Source organism: Anomaloglossus baeobatrachus, chromosome 1, assembly GCF_048569485.1.
Source record: "Anomaloglossus baeobatrachus isolate aAnoBae1 chromosome 1, aAnoBae1.hap1, whole genome shotgun sequence".
In the NCBI taxonomy this organism is placed as follows: domain Eukaryota; kingdom Metazoa; phylum Chordata; class Amphibia; order Anura; family Aromobatidae; genus Anomaloglossus; species Anomaloglossus baeobatrachus.
In genome coordinates this window covers 695,294,674-695,309,491 of record NC_134353.1, presented here as the reverse complement: position 1 = coordinate 695,309,491, position 14,818 = coordinate 695,294,674, and the positions used below count along the sequence as shown (strand labels likewise).

The window sequence follows — 14,818 nt, the reverse complement described above, 5'->3', positions numbered from 1 at the left end:
TTACGCAACGTGCGCACAGCCTTATACCTACGTTTCTATTCAGAATGCCACAATTACACCCCCTCTCAGTGACATCAGGTACCACAGTGTTACCTTTTCAGGTCTTTTTTAATAATTGAGCTGTAGCAAATTGGACATCGACTCCAGTCCTTTTCGCTCAGTGACAGGTAGTGCAATATGCAAGCCCAGCAGTAAATGTGTCCACAGCGAGTGATCTTTGCAGCAATGGGAGGATACAGACATATAGGACAAGATGGCACTTCATGGCTGGAGACGCGCTGAAACAGGCAAAACAATTACACATTTAGAAAGTCAGTTTGTACAGAAATGCCACCCCAGCAGTGTACAGTTCTGGGCAGATCCTAAAGCATTAAAGCGTTCAGAAGTCAATAACTAAACTGGTCATTTGCTCAGAACTTCCCTCTATTAACACCTTAGGATTTGCATACTTGTGGCCACATTCCAACTAGACCTGCTGAGTCCCGCTCAATACAAGTGAATTGAGTGAGGCTGTGCACGGCTAGTTGGCACGTGATCCCATGTATGCAAGTGGCATATTTAATCACATGAGCATCCACCAGCACCAGAGAATCCTGACGGCGTGCACACTGTGGGATTAAAAGAAGTTGAGTCAAAGTGCCATCCCAAGCATGTACAATCCCCTTTAATGCAAAAAGGACGTACATATGTCAACTGCAGAGTGTACTAGTCCCTGAATAGTTCTAGTCATTGAACAGGTGCTAGCCCCATGCAATCACAGATAGGACACTGACTACAACTGTCAAGATAGGTGAGAACTAGCCAGGATCAACAATAACTGACGACATGATCTATAAAGGTCACCACTTTATTCTATCCACACAACGAAAAGTGTAAAATTAATGCCAGAATTAGACAGTGCAAGAACTGCTGCTTGCTCACCCTTCCACAAAACTGAATATCAAAAAGGTTACCTGTAAATACTATAACATGTCAAAATAAACTGGCATCTTTATACACAGGGCACCACCAGCAATCTATATATTAATGCCAGCATATATAATCACTCGACAAGCGAAGGGTTTTGCCCTCTCGTAGGGTGATACAAACCGAGTGCTTGTTGCCTATCAGCTGGTCTAAAGAGCCATGCTGCCTTATACTAGAAAAAAAAAAAAACACACACACCACACACACACACCACACACCACACACCACACACCACACACCACACACCACACACCACACACCACACACCACACACCACACACCACACACACACACACCACACACACACACCACACACACACACACACACACCACACGTCTTGTCAAAGAGGCCTGTTCCTACACACAACTGGTTGGATAGTATCAGTGTATACATTGGACACCCCCTCCATTGTCAATTCGCATATTTCCAGGAGGAACAGAGGAAATCCACAACATAACTAGTATGGGCCACAATTTCAGTCTTATGGGCAATACATAATAAAATGGACATTTCAGGAGAGGTATCGGATTAGATTTATACAGATTGTACATAGCTCTGCTTACCACTTGTTCCACCAGATCCCAGCTGACGAGTGTGTCTGGATCCGTGAAATGTACACTGTAATCCTGATCATCCGACACCACGAACTGGCAGCTAGAACATACCACGGATGCAGGGCAAAAATCAATGTAGAGAGATTACCTAAGAGAACTTATACCATTCACAGCTGTCTTCTGCATCATGAGATTAACATGATAAAACATAACATGGATGAATGCTGTCATAATAAAGGGACAGATATTACAGACTATAGGGAGATGTCATGTGAAAGCAAGTCTGCAAAGAAAGTCTGGCTGCAGGGACCGGCATAACTGGGAACTTTTTTTTGTCCCTGTCAGGGTATGTGCCCAGGATCAGGACTCTCTGTCCTCGACGCAGCGGGTCCTGACCTGCGGGGCCGCACATCTCCTCCGCAAGAGAACACAGCTGTTTGTACTATCAGGGTTTAGTGCGCTGCGGTCTCTTGCTTGTGTTCTCCCTACGAAAGACGCATGCGAATCCGCAGCAAACAATTGACATGCTGCGGTCTGGAAAAATGCACCGCAGGTCAGTGTTTGCTGTGGAAAAAACAAGCACAGTGGGCACGGGATTTCTAGAAATCTATAAACTGTGCTTGTACTGTACAACGCAGCGTTTTGGATGCAGCTGAAGGACGATGCGTCCAAAACGCTGCAAATACTGATCGTGGTCACGCAGCCTTCGAAAGGAGCAGCAGAGTGCATGCTGGATCACTGCGCCATATTTTCCTTCTGGGACTTACAAGCAATGCATTTAACTTCTCCCCATAGAGTATGAATGGAACAGTGGTAGTACATCAGATCTCCTGATCCTTATTCTAATGGGGATGTTGGGAAATAAAAATTCCCTATACTTTTAGTCTGTTTGAGCAAGAGGCCAGAACCCCCACCCCACTATCATGTTTCTCCTTAAAGGGATCTAATCACCAGGATTTTAGTATACACCGTATTTTTCGTTTTATAAGGCGCACCGGATTATAAAATGCACCCCAAATTTAGAGGTAAAAAAAAAAAATGGGGTCAGTCTTATAATCCGGTGTTGTCTTATCAGAGGGGGGCAGCAGTGGTGGTGAAGCGGGGGTCACAGGAGGCAGAGATTGTGCTGGCAGCCGCGGCGGGTTAGTAGAGTCAGCCGCAGCGGGTCCGTGGCGGCAGCAGCAGTCAGTGGCGGCGTCATCCGTGGTGGGTGCCGCGGCGGGTCCGTGGCGGCGGGTGACAGGTGGAGCATGCCGGTGAAGTGTCAGTGTGTCCGCGGTCCCGCTTCAAATGATGGCGCCTGGAGCGGCGCATGCGCAGATGGAGCGCTCATCCAAGGGCTCCATTTGCGCACACGCTGACTCCCGTCACCATCATTTGAAACTGGACCGTGGAGACACTGGGACACCTGCCGCACAGCCACCCGCCCGAAGTACACACGCACAGTGACAGCGAGCAGGCCGCCTGCCCGCCCAGAGGCAGGCGGCACCGACAGGCACCCGGCTGCCCGCACGCACAGAGGCAGCCAGCACCGACGGGCACCGGCTGCCCGCACGTACAGAGAGGCAGCCGGCACAAACAGGCAGCCGGCTGCCTGCACGCAGCCACAGGCACTCGGCCGCCACACAAACTGCACCCCGGTAAGCTGTATTCGGATTTTAAAGACACACGCCTCATTTTCCTCCCAAATTTTTGGGAGGAAAAGTGCGTCTTATAATCCGAAAAATACGGTAACCTAAAGCCAGTGCTATACTGGCACTATCAGGCTGATTCTATACATACCTGTAGTGGTCAGCTCGGATGTTTAGGTTTTGAAATCCAAGAAAGTGAAGTTTATAAAATCAGCAGCTTCTTGAGTGACAGCAGCTGAGTATCAGAAAATAGCTGGGGGATATTCATAGTTATCCCCTCCCCCTGTTTGATTGTAAAATACTTATGTAAATTCTATAACTTTTCACTAGCAGGACCTGTGTGAGGTCATACCCATGTGACCAAGAGGGGCGGAGCCTCAGCCAACAAAGTGATACCAGGAAGCAACATTTTTCTGTTGGCTGAGGCCCTGCCCCTTCTGGTCACATGGGCATGACCTCACAAGTCCAGCAAGTGAAAAGTTAAAATCGATTATATAATACTTCTGCTAATTGTAACAGGGGGAGGGGATAACTATGAATATCCCCCAGATATTATCTGATCCTCAGCTGCTGTCACTCAAGAAGCTGCCAAATTTATAAACTTTACTTTCTTGGATTTCAAAACCTAAACATCCGAGCTGACAAAGGTATGTGGAGAATCAGCCTGATAGTGCCAGTATAGCACAGGCTTTAGGTTATGACAATCCTGGTGATTGGTTCCCTTTAAAGGGAAACCATCAGGTCCTTTTTGTTCTCTAACCCAGCAGCATTCATACCTGTGTGCCCAAATTCCCTGCCTGACCAGCCCTGTATAATGCTATTCACTAATACTAATGTTTAATCAAAGAGCATTTATAACAAGTCTGCTTTTCCTACTAATTAGGCCTGTGACTAGTTAATGGGGCATTAGTTCCCCATGCTAATCGGCCCGCTTTCAGTGTTAGGTCCCTGCGGGCGTGATAACATGATTTCCACGAGCAGGGGTCACCGCAGCTCCTGGACATATCAGGCATGAGTCTTTGTTCACTCACATTGACCCTCAGACGCCGGGTGTACGCGGCCCGGCCTCAGAGAGGCGCAAGATGGAAGAACAGAAGGAATTGAACACATTTTATTTTAATCAACATGAAAGAAGCCCTTCAATCAGAACTTACTTGGCTTGCAGAAACAACTCCTTGTTAAATGGCTTGTGGCCCCACTTTCTCCGGCCCCAGTTTCCGTGGCTTTCTCTATGTGCTCCAGGATGACCACGTGGTTCATATGTAAAGTTTAACAAGTGGTTCAAGCTGATTTTCTTCGGTCCTGAATACTGTGCTGGGCTAAACTCTGCCCGTTGGGTGTCTGCTACCTGCAAACAATAGGCAGTGTTCAGGGTGGACTATATCATACTGTATACCTGGGAACTGGACCTGGTGTTGGGAGGCCCAGCTGAATAAAATCTTCTCCTGTGCTTACCTCTTCTCTTCTTCCATATGTGTACTGTTTCGATCCTCCTCTCTGAGGGGGAACCTTGTTAAAAGTCTTGCTTTTCTGTGGACCGGGGCGGCGGGCCTGACCGGTAAAGCTCTCAGTTTTGGGGCAAGAATTTTCACGTTTGCGGCTATAGCGTGGCTTTGAGCTACTGCCACTTTTTCCATCTGAAATTTAGATATAAAATGTTAGTAACATTAAAGACATAAGCTACAAATAAAAGCATGAAAATTGGGAATATCCGCTAAAACACGACATGACTGTATAACTAGTGATAGAACACCAGCACCATGGCCCCTGGGATTGGTCCATATCCCAATGCAAAGCCAGTGCCACAGAACCCCAAGACCAGCGCGGTGGGCCCCCAGGCTTTTGCTACCCACTCAGCAAACAATGCAGGGGGCAGAGACCTCGATTCTGGTGATTTATCACTTCCTGGCCTGCTTGTTTGAATTTGGATTAAGAAAAACTACATTTTGCTGCAGATCTACTAGTTCTCTGAACCCAGAGCTCTATATAACCCCTTCCACACCCCTGATTACACACGCCGCATAGGCAGAAAGCAGGGTTATACAGAGTACATGTGTGTAGAGAACCACATGGCAGCAGATTTGCTTGTTTGAGTGAAAAAAATCACTTATCAGGAGATTAGTGAAACAGCAAACAGCCCAATAAGTGACATCACTGGAATCAGGGTCTCAGTCCCTACATCATGCTTCTCTCAGATGAGGTGACAAAACTAGTAAGGCTGCTTTCACACATCAGTTTTTGGTTATCAGGCGCAATCCGGCAGAAACATGAAAGACACATCCGGCCTCTGTTGTCGCCGGAAGAGTTTGTCCCCCACAGACTTCTATTAGCACCGGACGGCCTTGCGTTCCATCCGGCTTTCGCCGGATACAGCAAAATTTGCTTTTGCGGATGAAACGTGAAAGAACGTTTGTGTCCGGCAAAAAAAAAAAAAAAAAATGATCACGCCGTACGGCGTGTTTTATGGAAGCCTATGGACGCCGGATCCAGAGTAATGCAGAAAAAACTGATACAGCCAGCGGATCCGTTTTTTTGAACTGAGCATGCTCAGTAACAACGGAGCTGTCAAAAAACTGAAGGAACTGATCCGGTTTTTTTTTGCCGGATCCGTTGCATCAGTTTTTTCGCCGTATCGTGCCTGATGGCAAATACTGATGTGTGAAAGCAGCCTAAAGAGTCTTTAAAAAGGACTGTCAGAGAATGACTGCGCAAACCAAGTGCAGCTGCTCCGTGCGTCACGGTGGGGCCGAACATTTATACACATGTTCTATGTCCATCTCCTCTTTGGCTTTATGAAGCTGGAGACAAATGGAAGACGAGCAGGTGGGAAGGTGTATATGAAGGATTGGCCACACCATCACACCGAGCGCCTGCGCTTGATTTGCACATTCTGTGCGGACAGTCCCTTTAAAGCTGGGGTGCACGTTGCTTGGTCCAAGAGTCACTCTCATACTGAACCAATCTAGGGGCTGAAGTAAAGATGAATGGGGTATAGCTGACCGTTCTGGCATGCCGGGATGATTTCCACCTACTGACAGGGCTCTTCCACCAATCCACTCAGATTGCATCAAATACATGTCTGATCTTAGAGGAAAGCTCCCTCCGTGCAGTGTTGGGTTATTTCACATAATTTTGAACATTTCCCAAGAAAACCAATGGGAAGCCAATTCTAACAGTAAAGAACCGAGTACACCCTAGACCGGGCGCAGTCCTGCATGCATATGGCTATACGATAAGTCATGTGTTTTGTAGACTAATGTTTCACAACTCCCATAAACTACATCGGAGAGTCACCGGGACAGAAGACCTGATCCACACACTCCTTTCTGGAGGGCAAAGCTGGTGACTAGACCCCAATCTCCTAATCCGGCGAGGTCTGCACCGGGCACCATTAGTTGCCAGTTCCTGATCACATAGGGAACCAGACAAGCATTTTTCTGTCCATATGCTTAGGGACCACACAGAATGGCAGTCGCCGGCCACATGTGGCCCCTGGATGTGCACCCCTGCATTAAAGGGGACCTCACTCAGTTATGCTGCCCTGTCTGATGGTATACAGTAGTGACATGCCGATCAGAGGTTTCCAGAAATATGAAAACACTGCTTGCCTTGTTCCATAGAACAGCGCCACCTCCTATCTACAGGCTGCGACTGGAACTGCAACTCCACACAAGCTGTAGAGTAGTGATGTGTCGGTCGCGAATGATCCGACACAAAGATCCGGCTCACTGCTGTGAACGACAGGAGCCGGATCACCAAAGTGAGCCACTTAAATATCTAAACTGCTCTTTTCGCTGTCAAAACCCCGCCCACCCGCGGCTAAACCCCGCCTACTCAGCAATCTAATTGGCTGCTTGTAAGTGGGCAGGGTTTAGCCGCGGTTGGGTGGGGCTTTGGCTGAGTTACTATAATCTTAAATATGTGTTCACCTAAGGTAAACACATTTAATAAGGAGCCGAGAACGAGCTGAAAGATCCGGCTCTTTTTGGTGAACGGAGCCATAGGAACCAGATCACCCAAAAGAGCCGGACTGCCCATCACTACTGTAGAGCAGTAGCACTGGTTTTCGGTATAAAACAGATTTATCTAAATCTGAACAATCCCATTAAGAGTTAACTAGAAGTAGCTTTTGAGAAGGTTCATTTTTTGCGGGGACCCCCCAGATGCTTGAGCCACTGATTGACAGCCTCTCCCCGACTCACGGTGCTTGGTAGAAAGCCATCAATCTGAGGAATATATATCTGCACATCACCATCTAATGCAGGAAAATAAGAACTAGGATCGTGAAGGAAAGTCTCTCTTCACAAACTTAGTTGAAGTAAACAAGTGATAGTGTCACCACCCTGACTCGTCTGTCCTATCTGTGACGGCACAACTGGGTGGAGTAACGGAAGGCAGACGGCTCTCCCATGTAAAATCAGATTATACTGGGACGTCCAGGGAGCAGTCACCATCAGTACAGATCGGACGAGGGTCTCCCACTGCCTCGTATACTCAGGACCCCACATTACAGGGATGTGGCATGTACCAGACCATGGGGGAATTGTGGCCACACAGGGTCCTAACTAGATTTGGCAGGACTATCCCTTGAGCAATCTGTAGTTCTGAGGACCACCCAACTGAACAGCCACAGCTCTTGTTTTGATTAGCCAACCTGGTGCTGGCTAACAAGGCGCCCAATGACTACAGATGTGGCCACTGGTCCGGGTCCTGCAAGTCAACTCGCACCCACTACAGTCCAAGCAATGACTTCTAACTCCCACAGGGGTGGATGACTCCTCCAGGTGGTCGGGGCACATGCGTGGCCTCTGCTGGTCACCTGCTCCCCAGTGCTCTCTGTATACTGACATCTCCCCCGCACACAGGCGGCCGCAGGCTCATTACCGTTCTTGGCCTTAGAGTCCCCGGACGGCCCGGCAGAGCCCGCACGGTTCTGGGTTTTGCTGGTGTTGTTGGATCCGGGATCCATGTCTGCAGCTGAGCTCAGCGGCATAGGCCGCACGGACAGCGGGGGAAGCACCGAGCAGAGGCCGGCGGGGGGCCAGGAGCATGGCCTGCAGAAGCGGCGAGGAACGGAGAGAGGGATTCATGGCGACATCTTGATATCCAACCAGAGAAGAAAAAGAAAATAAACAGTGTAGAAGGAGGAAAGACGCTGGGGCTGGAGCGGAGCGGGGGCCCCGCCGGAGGCGATCAGAGTCGGGCGCTGCGGGCCCCACCGGAGGCGATCAGAGTCGGGCGCTGCGGGCCCCACCGGAGGCGATCAGAGTCGGGCCCCGCTGTACACGCAGTCTGGAGGGCAGAGGCCCAGGGAGCGGTGGACCCGGTTGCTGGGAGTCCGGAGGGGACTCTCTGATCTGCTCGGTGGAGGATTCCCCCGCTCCCGTGAAGGGGCAGACAACCGAAGCCGCTTGTGTAATGGCGACTGTCCGCCTGGCAGCGTCACGTCCCCGATGACGAGCTTTTATACAGGGGGGTGTGGCTTGGCACTTGGACTTCTGGGACATGTAGTTTTATGGCCTGTTATTCTGTGGTGTAGTATAGTGTAATACACTGTGCAGAGGTCACCAGGGCTGTGGGGGGCACGAGTATGGCGGCTTCTATGAAGTGTGCCAGCCGCTGGTGCCCGGTCTCATGGAGGAGTGTGAGGCTCAGCTGGCAGCGCCCTCACCAGACAGACGCGCCCGGGAGACAGACGCACTTCGGCTTCCAGACTGTCCCGGAAGAGGAGAAGGGAGAGAAAGGTAACGAGAGCCCGGCTGTGATAACGGAATGTGGCTGGGCGTGTGCACCGATTACACAGGGGCAGAGGGTATACAGCGCGGATATGGGGAGTAGCCAGGGGGCAGAGGGTATACAGCACGGGTATGGGTAGTATCCAGGGGGCAGAGGGTATACAGTGCGGGTATGGGGAGTATCCAGGGGGCAGAGGGTATACAGCACGGGTATGGGGAGTATCCAGGGGGCAGAGGGTATATAGTGCGGGTATGGGGAGTAGCCAGGGGGCAGAGGGTATACAGTGCGGGTATGGGGAGTATCCAGGGGGCAGAGGGTATACAGTGCGGGTATGGGGAGTATCCAGGGGGCAGAGGGTATACAGTGCGGGTATGGGGAGTATCCAGGGGGCAGAGGGTATACAGTGCGGGTATGGGGAGTATCCAGGGGGCAGAGGGTATACAGTGCGGGTATGGGGAGTATCCAGGGGGCAGAGGGTATACAGTGCGGGTATGGGGAATATCCAGGGGGCAGAGGGTATACAGTGCGGGTATGGGGAGTATCCAGGGGGCAGAGGGTATACAGTGCGGGTATGGGGAGTAGCCAGGGGGCAGAGGGTATACAGCGCGGGTATGGGGAGTATCCAGGGGGCAGAGGGTATATAGTGCGGGTATGGGGAGTATCCAGGGGCAGAGGGTATACAGCGCGGGTATGGGGAGTATCCAGGGGCAGAGGGTATATAGTGCGGGTATGGGGAGTAGCCAGGGGGCAGAGGGTATACAGTGCGGGTATGGGGAGTATCCAGGGGGCAGAGGGTATACAGTGCGGGTATGGGGAGTATCCAGGGGGCAGAGGGTATACAGCGCGGGTATGGGGAGTATCCAGGGGGCAGAGGGTATACAGTGCGGGTATGGGGAGTATCCAGGGGCAGAGGGTATACAGTGCGGGTATGGGGAGTAGCCAGGGGGCAGAGGGTATACAGTGCGGGTATGGGGAGTATCCAGGGGCAGAGGGTATACAGTGCGGGTATGGGGAGTATCCAGGGGGCAGAGGGTATACAGCGCGGATATGGGGAGTATCCAGGGGGCAGAGGGTATACAGCGCGGGTATGGGGAGTATCCAGGGGCAGAGGGTATACAGTGCGGGTATGGGGAGTAGCCAGGGGGCAGAGGGTATACAGTGCGGGTATGGGGAGTATCCAGGGGCAGAGGGTATACAGTGCGGGTATGGGGAGTATCCAGGGGGCAGAGGGTATACAGCGCGGGTATGGGGAGTATCCAGGGGGCAGAGGGTATACAGTGCGGATATGGGGAGTAGCCAGGGGGCAGAGGGTATACAGTGCGGGTATGGGGAGTAGCCAGGGGGCAGAGGGTATACAGTGCGGGTATGGGGAGTAGCCAGGGGGCAGAGGGTATACAGTGCGGGTATGGGGAGTATCCAGGGGCAGAGGGTATACAGCGCGGATATGGGGAGTAGCCAGGGGGCAGAGGGTATACTGTGCGGGTATGGGGAGTAGCCAGGGGCCAGAGGGTATACAGCGCGGATATGGGGAGTATCCAGGGGGCAGAGGGTATACAGTGCGGATATGGGGAGTATCCAGGGGGCAGAGGGTATACAGTGCGGGTATGGGGAGTATCCAGGGGCAGAGGGTATACAGTGCGGGTATGGGGAGTATCCAGGGGCAGAGGGTATACAGTGCGGGTATGGGGAGTATCCAGGGGCAGAGGGTATACAGTGCGGGTATGGGGAGTAGCCAGGGGGCAGAGGGTATACAGTGCGGATATGGGGAGTATCCAGGGGGCAGAGGGTATACAGTGCGGGTATGGGGAGTAGCCAGGGGGCAGAGGGTATACAGTGCGGGTATGGGGAGTAGCCAGGGGGCAGAGGGTATACAGTGCGGGTATGGGGAGTATCCAGGGGGCAGAGGGTATACAGTGCGGGTATGGGGAGTATCCAGGGGGCAGAGGGTATACAGTGCGGGTATGGGGAGTATCCAGGGGGCAGAGGGTATACAGCGCGGGTATGGGGAGTAGCCAGGGGGCAGAGGGTATACAGTGCGGGTATGGGGAGTATCCAGGGGGCAGAGGGTATACAGTGCGGGTATGGGGAGTATCCAGGGGGCAGAGGGTATACAGTGCGGGTATGGGGAGTATCCAGGGGGCAGAGCGTATACAGTGCGGGTATGGGGAGTATCCAGGAGGCAGAGGGTATATAGTGCGGGTATGGGGAGTAGCCAGGGGGCAGAGGGTATACAGTGCGGGTATGGGGAGTATCCAGGGGGCAGAGGGTATACAGCGCGGGTATGGGGAGTAGCCAGGGGCCAGAGGGTATACAGTGCGGGTATGGGGAGTATCCAGGAGGCAGAGGGTATATAGTTCGGGTATGGGGAGTAGCCAGGGGGCAGAGGGTATACAGTGCGGATATGGGGAGTAGCCAGGGGGCAGAGGGTATACAGTGCGGGTATGGGGAGTATCCAGGGGGCAGAGGGTATACAGTGCGGGTATGGGGAGTAGCCAGGGGGCAGAGGGTATACAGTGCGGGTATGGGGAGTAGCCAGGGGGCAGAGGGTATACAGTGCGGGTATGGGGAGTATCCAGGGGGCAGAGGGTATACAGTGCGGGTATGGGGAGTAGCCAGGGGGCAGAGGGTATACAGTGCGGGTATGGGGAGTATCCAGGGGGCAGAGGGTATACAGTGCGGGTATGGGGAGTAGCCAGGGGGCAGAGGGTATACAGTGCGGGTATGGGGAGTATCCAGGGGCAGAGGGTATACAGTGCGGATATGGGGAGTAGCCAGGGGGCAGAGGGTATACAGTGCGGGTATGGGGAGTAGCCAGGGGGCAGAGGGTATACAGTGCGGGTATGGGGAGTAGCCAGGGGGCAGAGGGTATACAGTGCGGGTATGGGGAGTAGCCAGGGGGCAGAGGGTATACAGTGCGGGTATGGGGAGTATCCAGGGGGCAGAGGGTATACAGTGCGGATATGGGGAGTATCCAGGGGGCAGAGGGTATACAGTGCGGGTATGGGGAGTATCCAGGGGGCAGAGGGTATACAGTGCGGGTATGGGGAGTATCCAGGGGGCAGAGGGTATACAGCGCGGGTATGGGGAGTATCCAGGGGGCAGAGGGTATACAGTGCGGATATGGGGAGTAGCCAGGGGGCAGAGGGTATACAGTGCGGGTATGGGGAGTAGCCAGGGGGCAGAGGGTATACAGTGCGGGTATGGGGAGTAGCCAGGGGGCAGAGGGTATACAGTGCGGGTATGGGGAGTATCCAGGGGCAGAGGGTATACAGCGCGGATATGGGGAGTAGCCAGGGGCCAGAGGGTATACAGCGCTGATATGGGGAGTATCCAGGGGGCAGAGGGTATACAGTGCGGGTATGGGGAGTATCCAGGGGGCAGAGGGTATACAGTGCGGATATGGGGAGTATCCAGGGGGCAGAGGGTATACAGTGCGGGTATGGGGAGTATCCAGGGGCAGAGGGTATACAGTGCGGGTATGGGGAGTATCCAGGGGCAGAGGGTATACAGTGCGGGTATGGGGAGTATCCAGGGGCAGAGGGTATACAGTGCGGGTATGGGGAATATCCAGGGGCAGAGGGTATACAGTGCGGGTATGGGGAATATCCAGGGGCAGAGGGTATACAGTGCGGGTATGGGGAGTAGCCAGGAGGCAGAGGGTATACAGCGCGGATATGGGGAGTATCCAGGGGGCAGAGGGTATACAGTGCGGATATGGGGAGTATCCAGGGGGCAGAGGGTATACAGTGCGGGTATGGGGAGTAGCCAGGGGGCAGAGGGTATACAGTGCGGGTATGGGGAGTAGCCAGGGGGCAGAGGGTATACAGTGCGGGTATGGGGAGTATCCAGGGGGCAGAGGGTATACAGTGCGGGTATGGGGAGTATCCAGGGGGCAGAGGGTATACAGTGCGGGTATGGGGAGTATCCAGGGGGCAGAGGGTATACAGCGCGGGTATGGGGAGTAGCCAGGGGGCAGAGGGTATACAGTGCGGGTATGGGGAGTATCCAGGGGGCAGAGGGTATACAGTGCGGGTATGGGGAGTATCCAGGGGGCAGAGGGTATACAGTGCGGGTATGGGGAGTATCCAGGGGGCAGAGCGTATACAGTGCGGGTATGGGGAGTATCCAGGAGGCAGAGGGTATATAGTGCGGGTATGGGGAGTAGCCAGGGGGCAGAGGGTATACAGTGCGGGTATGGGGAGTATCCAGGGGGCAGAGGGTATACAGCGCGGGTATGGGGAGTAGCCAGGGGCCAGAGGGTATACAGTGCGGGTATGGGGAGTATCCAGGAGGCAGAGGGTATATAGTTCGGGTATGGGGAGTAGCCAGGGGGCAGAGGGTATACAGTGCGGATATGGGGAGTAGCCAGGGGGCAGAGGGTATACAGTGCGGGTATGGGGAGTATCCAGGGGGCAGAGGGTATACAGTGCGGGTATGGGGAGTAGCCAGGGGGCAGAGGGTATACAGTGCGGGTATGGGGAGTAGCCAGGGGGCAGAGGGTATACAGTGCGGGTATGGGGAGTATCCAGGGGGCAGAGGGTATACAGTGCGGGTATGGGGAGTAGCCAGGAGGCAGAGGGTATACAGTGCGGGTATGGGGAGTAGCCAGGGGGCAGAGGGTATACAGTGCGGGTATGGGGAGTATCCAGGGGGCAGAGGGTATACAGTGCGGGTATGGGGAGTAGCCAGGGGGCAGAGGGTATACAGTGCGGGTATGGGGAGTATCCAGGGGCAGAGGGTATACAGTGCGGATATGGGGAGTAGCCAGGGGGCAGAGGGTATACAGTGCGGGTATGGGGAGTAGCCAGGGGGCAGAGGGTATACAGTGCGGGTATGGGGAGTAGCCAGGGGGAAGAGGGTATACAGTGCGGGTATGGGGAGTAGCCAGGGGGCAGAGGGTATACAGTGCGGGTATGGGGAGTAGCCAGGGGGCAGAGGGTATACAGTGCGGGTATGGGGAGTAGCCAGGGGGCAGAGGGTATACAGTGCGGGTATGGGGAGTAGCCAGGGGGCACAGGGTATACAGTGCGGGTATGGGGAGTATCCAGGGGGCAGAGGGTATACAGTGCGGGTATGGGGAGTAGCCAGGGGGCAGAGGGTATACAGTGCGGGTATGGGGAGTAGCCAGGGGGCAGAGGGTATACAGTGCGGGTATGGGGAGTATCCAGGGGGCAGAGGGTATACAGTGTGGATATGGGGAGTATCCAGGGGGCAGAGGGTATACAGTGCGGATATGGGGAGTATCCAGGGGGCAGAGGGTATACAGTGCGGGTATGGGGAGTATCCAGGGGCAGAGGGTATACAGTGCGGGTATGGGGAATATCCAGGGGCAGAGGGTATACAGTGCGGATATGGGGAGTAGCCAGGGGGCAGAGGGTATACAGTGCGGATATGGGGAGTAGCCAGGGGGCAGAGGGTATACAGTGCGGGTATGGGGAGTATCCAGGGGGCAGAGGGTATACAGTGCGGGTATGGGGAGTATCCAGGGGGCAGAGGGTATACAGTGCGGATATGGGGAGTATCCAGGGGGCAGAGGGTATACAGTGCGGGTATGGGGAGTAGCCAGGGGGCAGAGGGTATACAGTGCGGATATGGGGAGTATCCAGGGGGCAGAGGGTATACAGTGCGGGTATGGGGAGTATCCAGGGGGCAGAGGGTATACAGCGCGGGTATGGGGAGTATCCAGGGGCAGAGGGTATACAGTGCGGGTATGGGGAGTATCCAGGGGGCAGAGGGTATACAGCGCGGGTATGGGGAGTATCCAGGGGGCAGAGGGTATACAGTGCGGATATGGGGAGTAGCCAGGGGGCAGAGGGTATACAGTGCGGGTATGGGGAGTAGCCAGGGGGCAGAGGGTATACAGTGCGGGTATGGGGAGTAGCCAGGGGGCAGAGGGTATACAGTGCGGGTATGGGGAGTATCCAGGGGCA

The 14,818-nt window shown here is 53.8% G+C and overlaps 2 protein-coding genes across 2 annotated transcripts in view; one reads left to right on the top strand and one right to left on the bottom strand.

The window, feature by feature from the left end:
* Nucleotides 1-8,606, bottom strand: part of RNF10 (ring finger protein 10) — a 50,571-nt gene extending 41,965 nt beyond the window's left edge. The window contains exons 1-5 of the mRNA XM_075320554.1: nucleotides 8,037-8,606; nucleotides 4,608-4,789; nucleotides 4,307-4,500; nucleotides 1,531-1,621; nucleotides 94-278 (exon numbers count right to left, since the gene is read on the bottom strand). Of these exons, the coding sequence (XP_075176669.1) occupies nucleotides 94-278; nucleotides 1,531-1,621; nucleotides 4,307-4,500; nucleotides 4,608-4,789; nucleotides 8,037-8,145 (761 nt within the window). The 5' untranslated portion in view covers nucleotides 8,146-8,606. The remainder of the gene's footprint in view (nucleotides 1-93; nucleotides 279-1,530; nucleotides 1,622-4,306; nucleotides 4,501-4,607; nucleotides 4,790-8,036) is intronic.
* COQ5 (coenzyme Q5, methyltransferase) overlaps nucleotides 8,123-14,818 on the top strand; it is a 55,037-nt gene continuing 48,341 nt past the window's right edge. Inside the window, exon 1 of the mRNA XM_075320567.1 lies at nucleotides 8,123-8,896. Within this exon, the coding sequence (XP_075176682.1) occupies nucleotides 8,743-8,896 (154 nt within the window). The 5' untranslated portion in view covers nucleotides 8,123-8,742. The remainder of the gene's footprint in view (nucleotides 8,897-14,818) is intronic.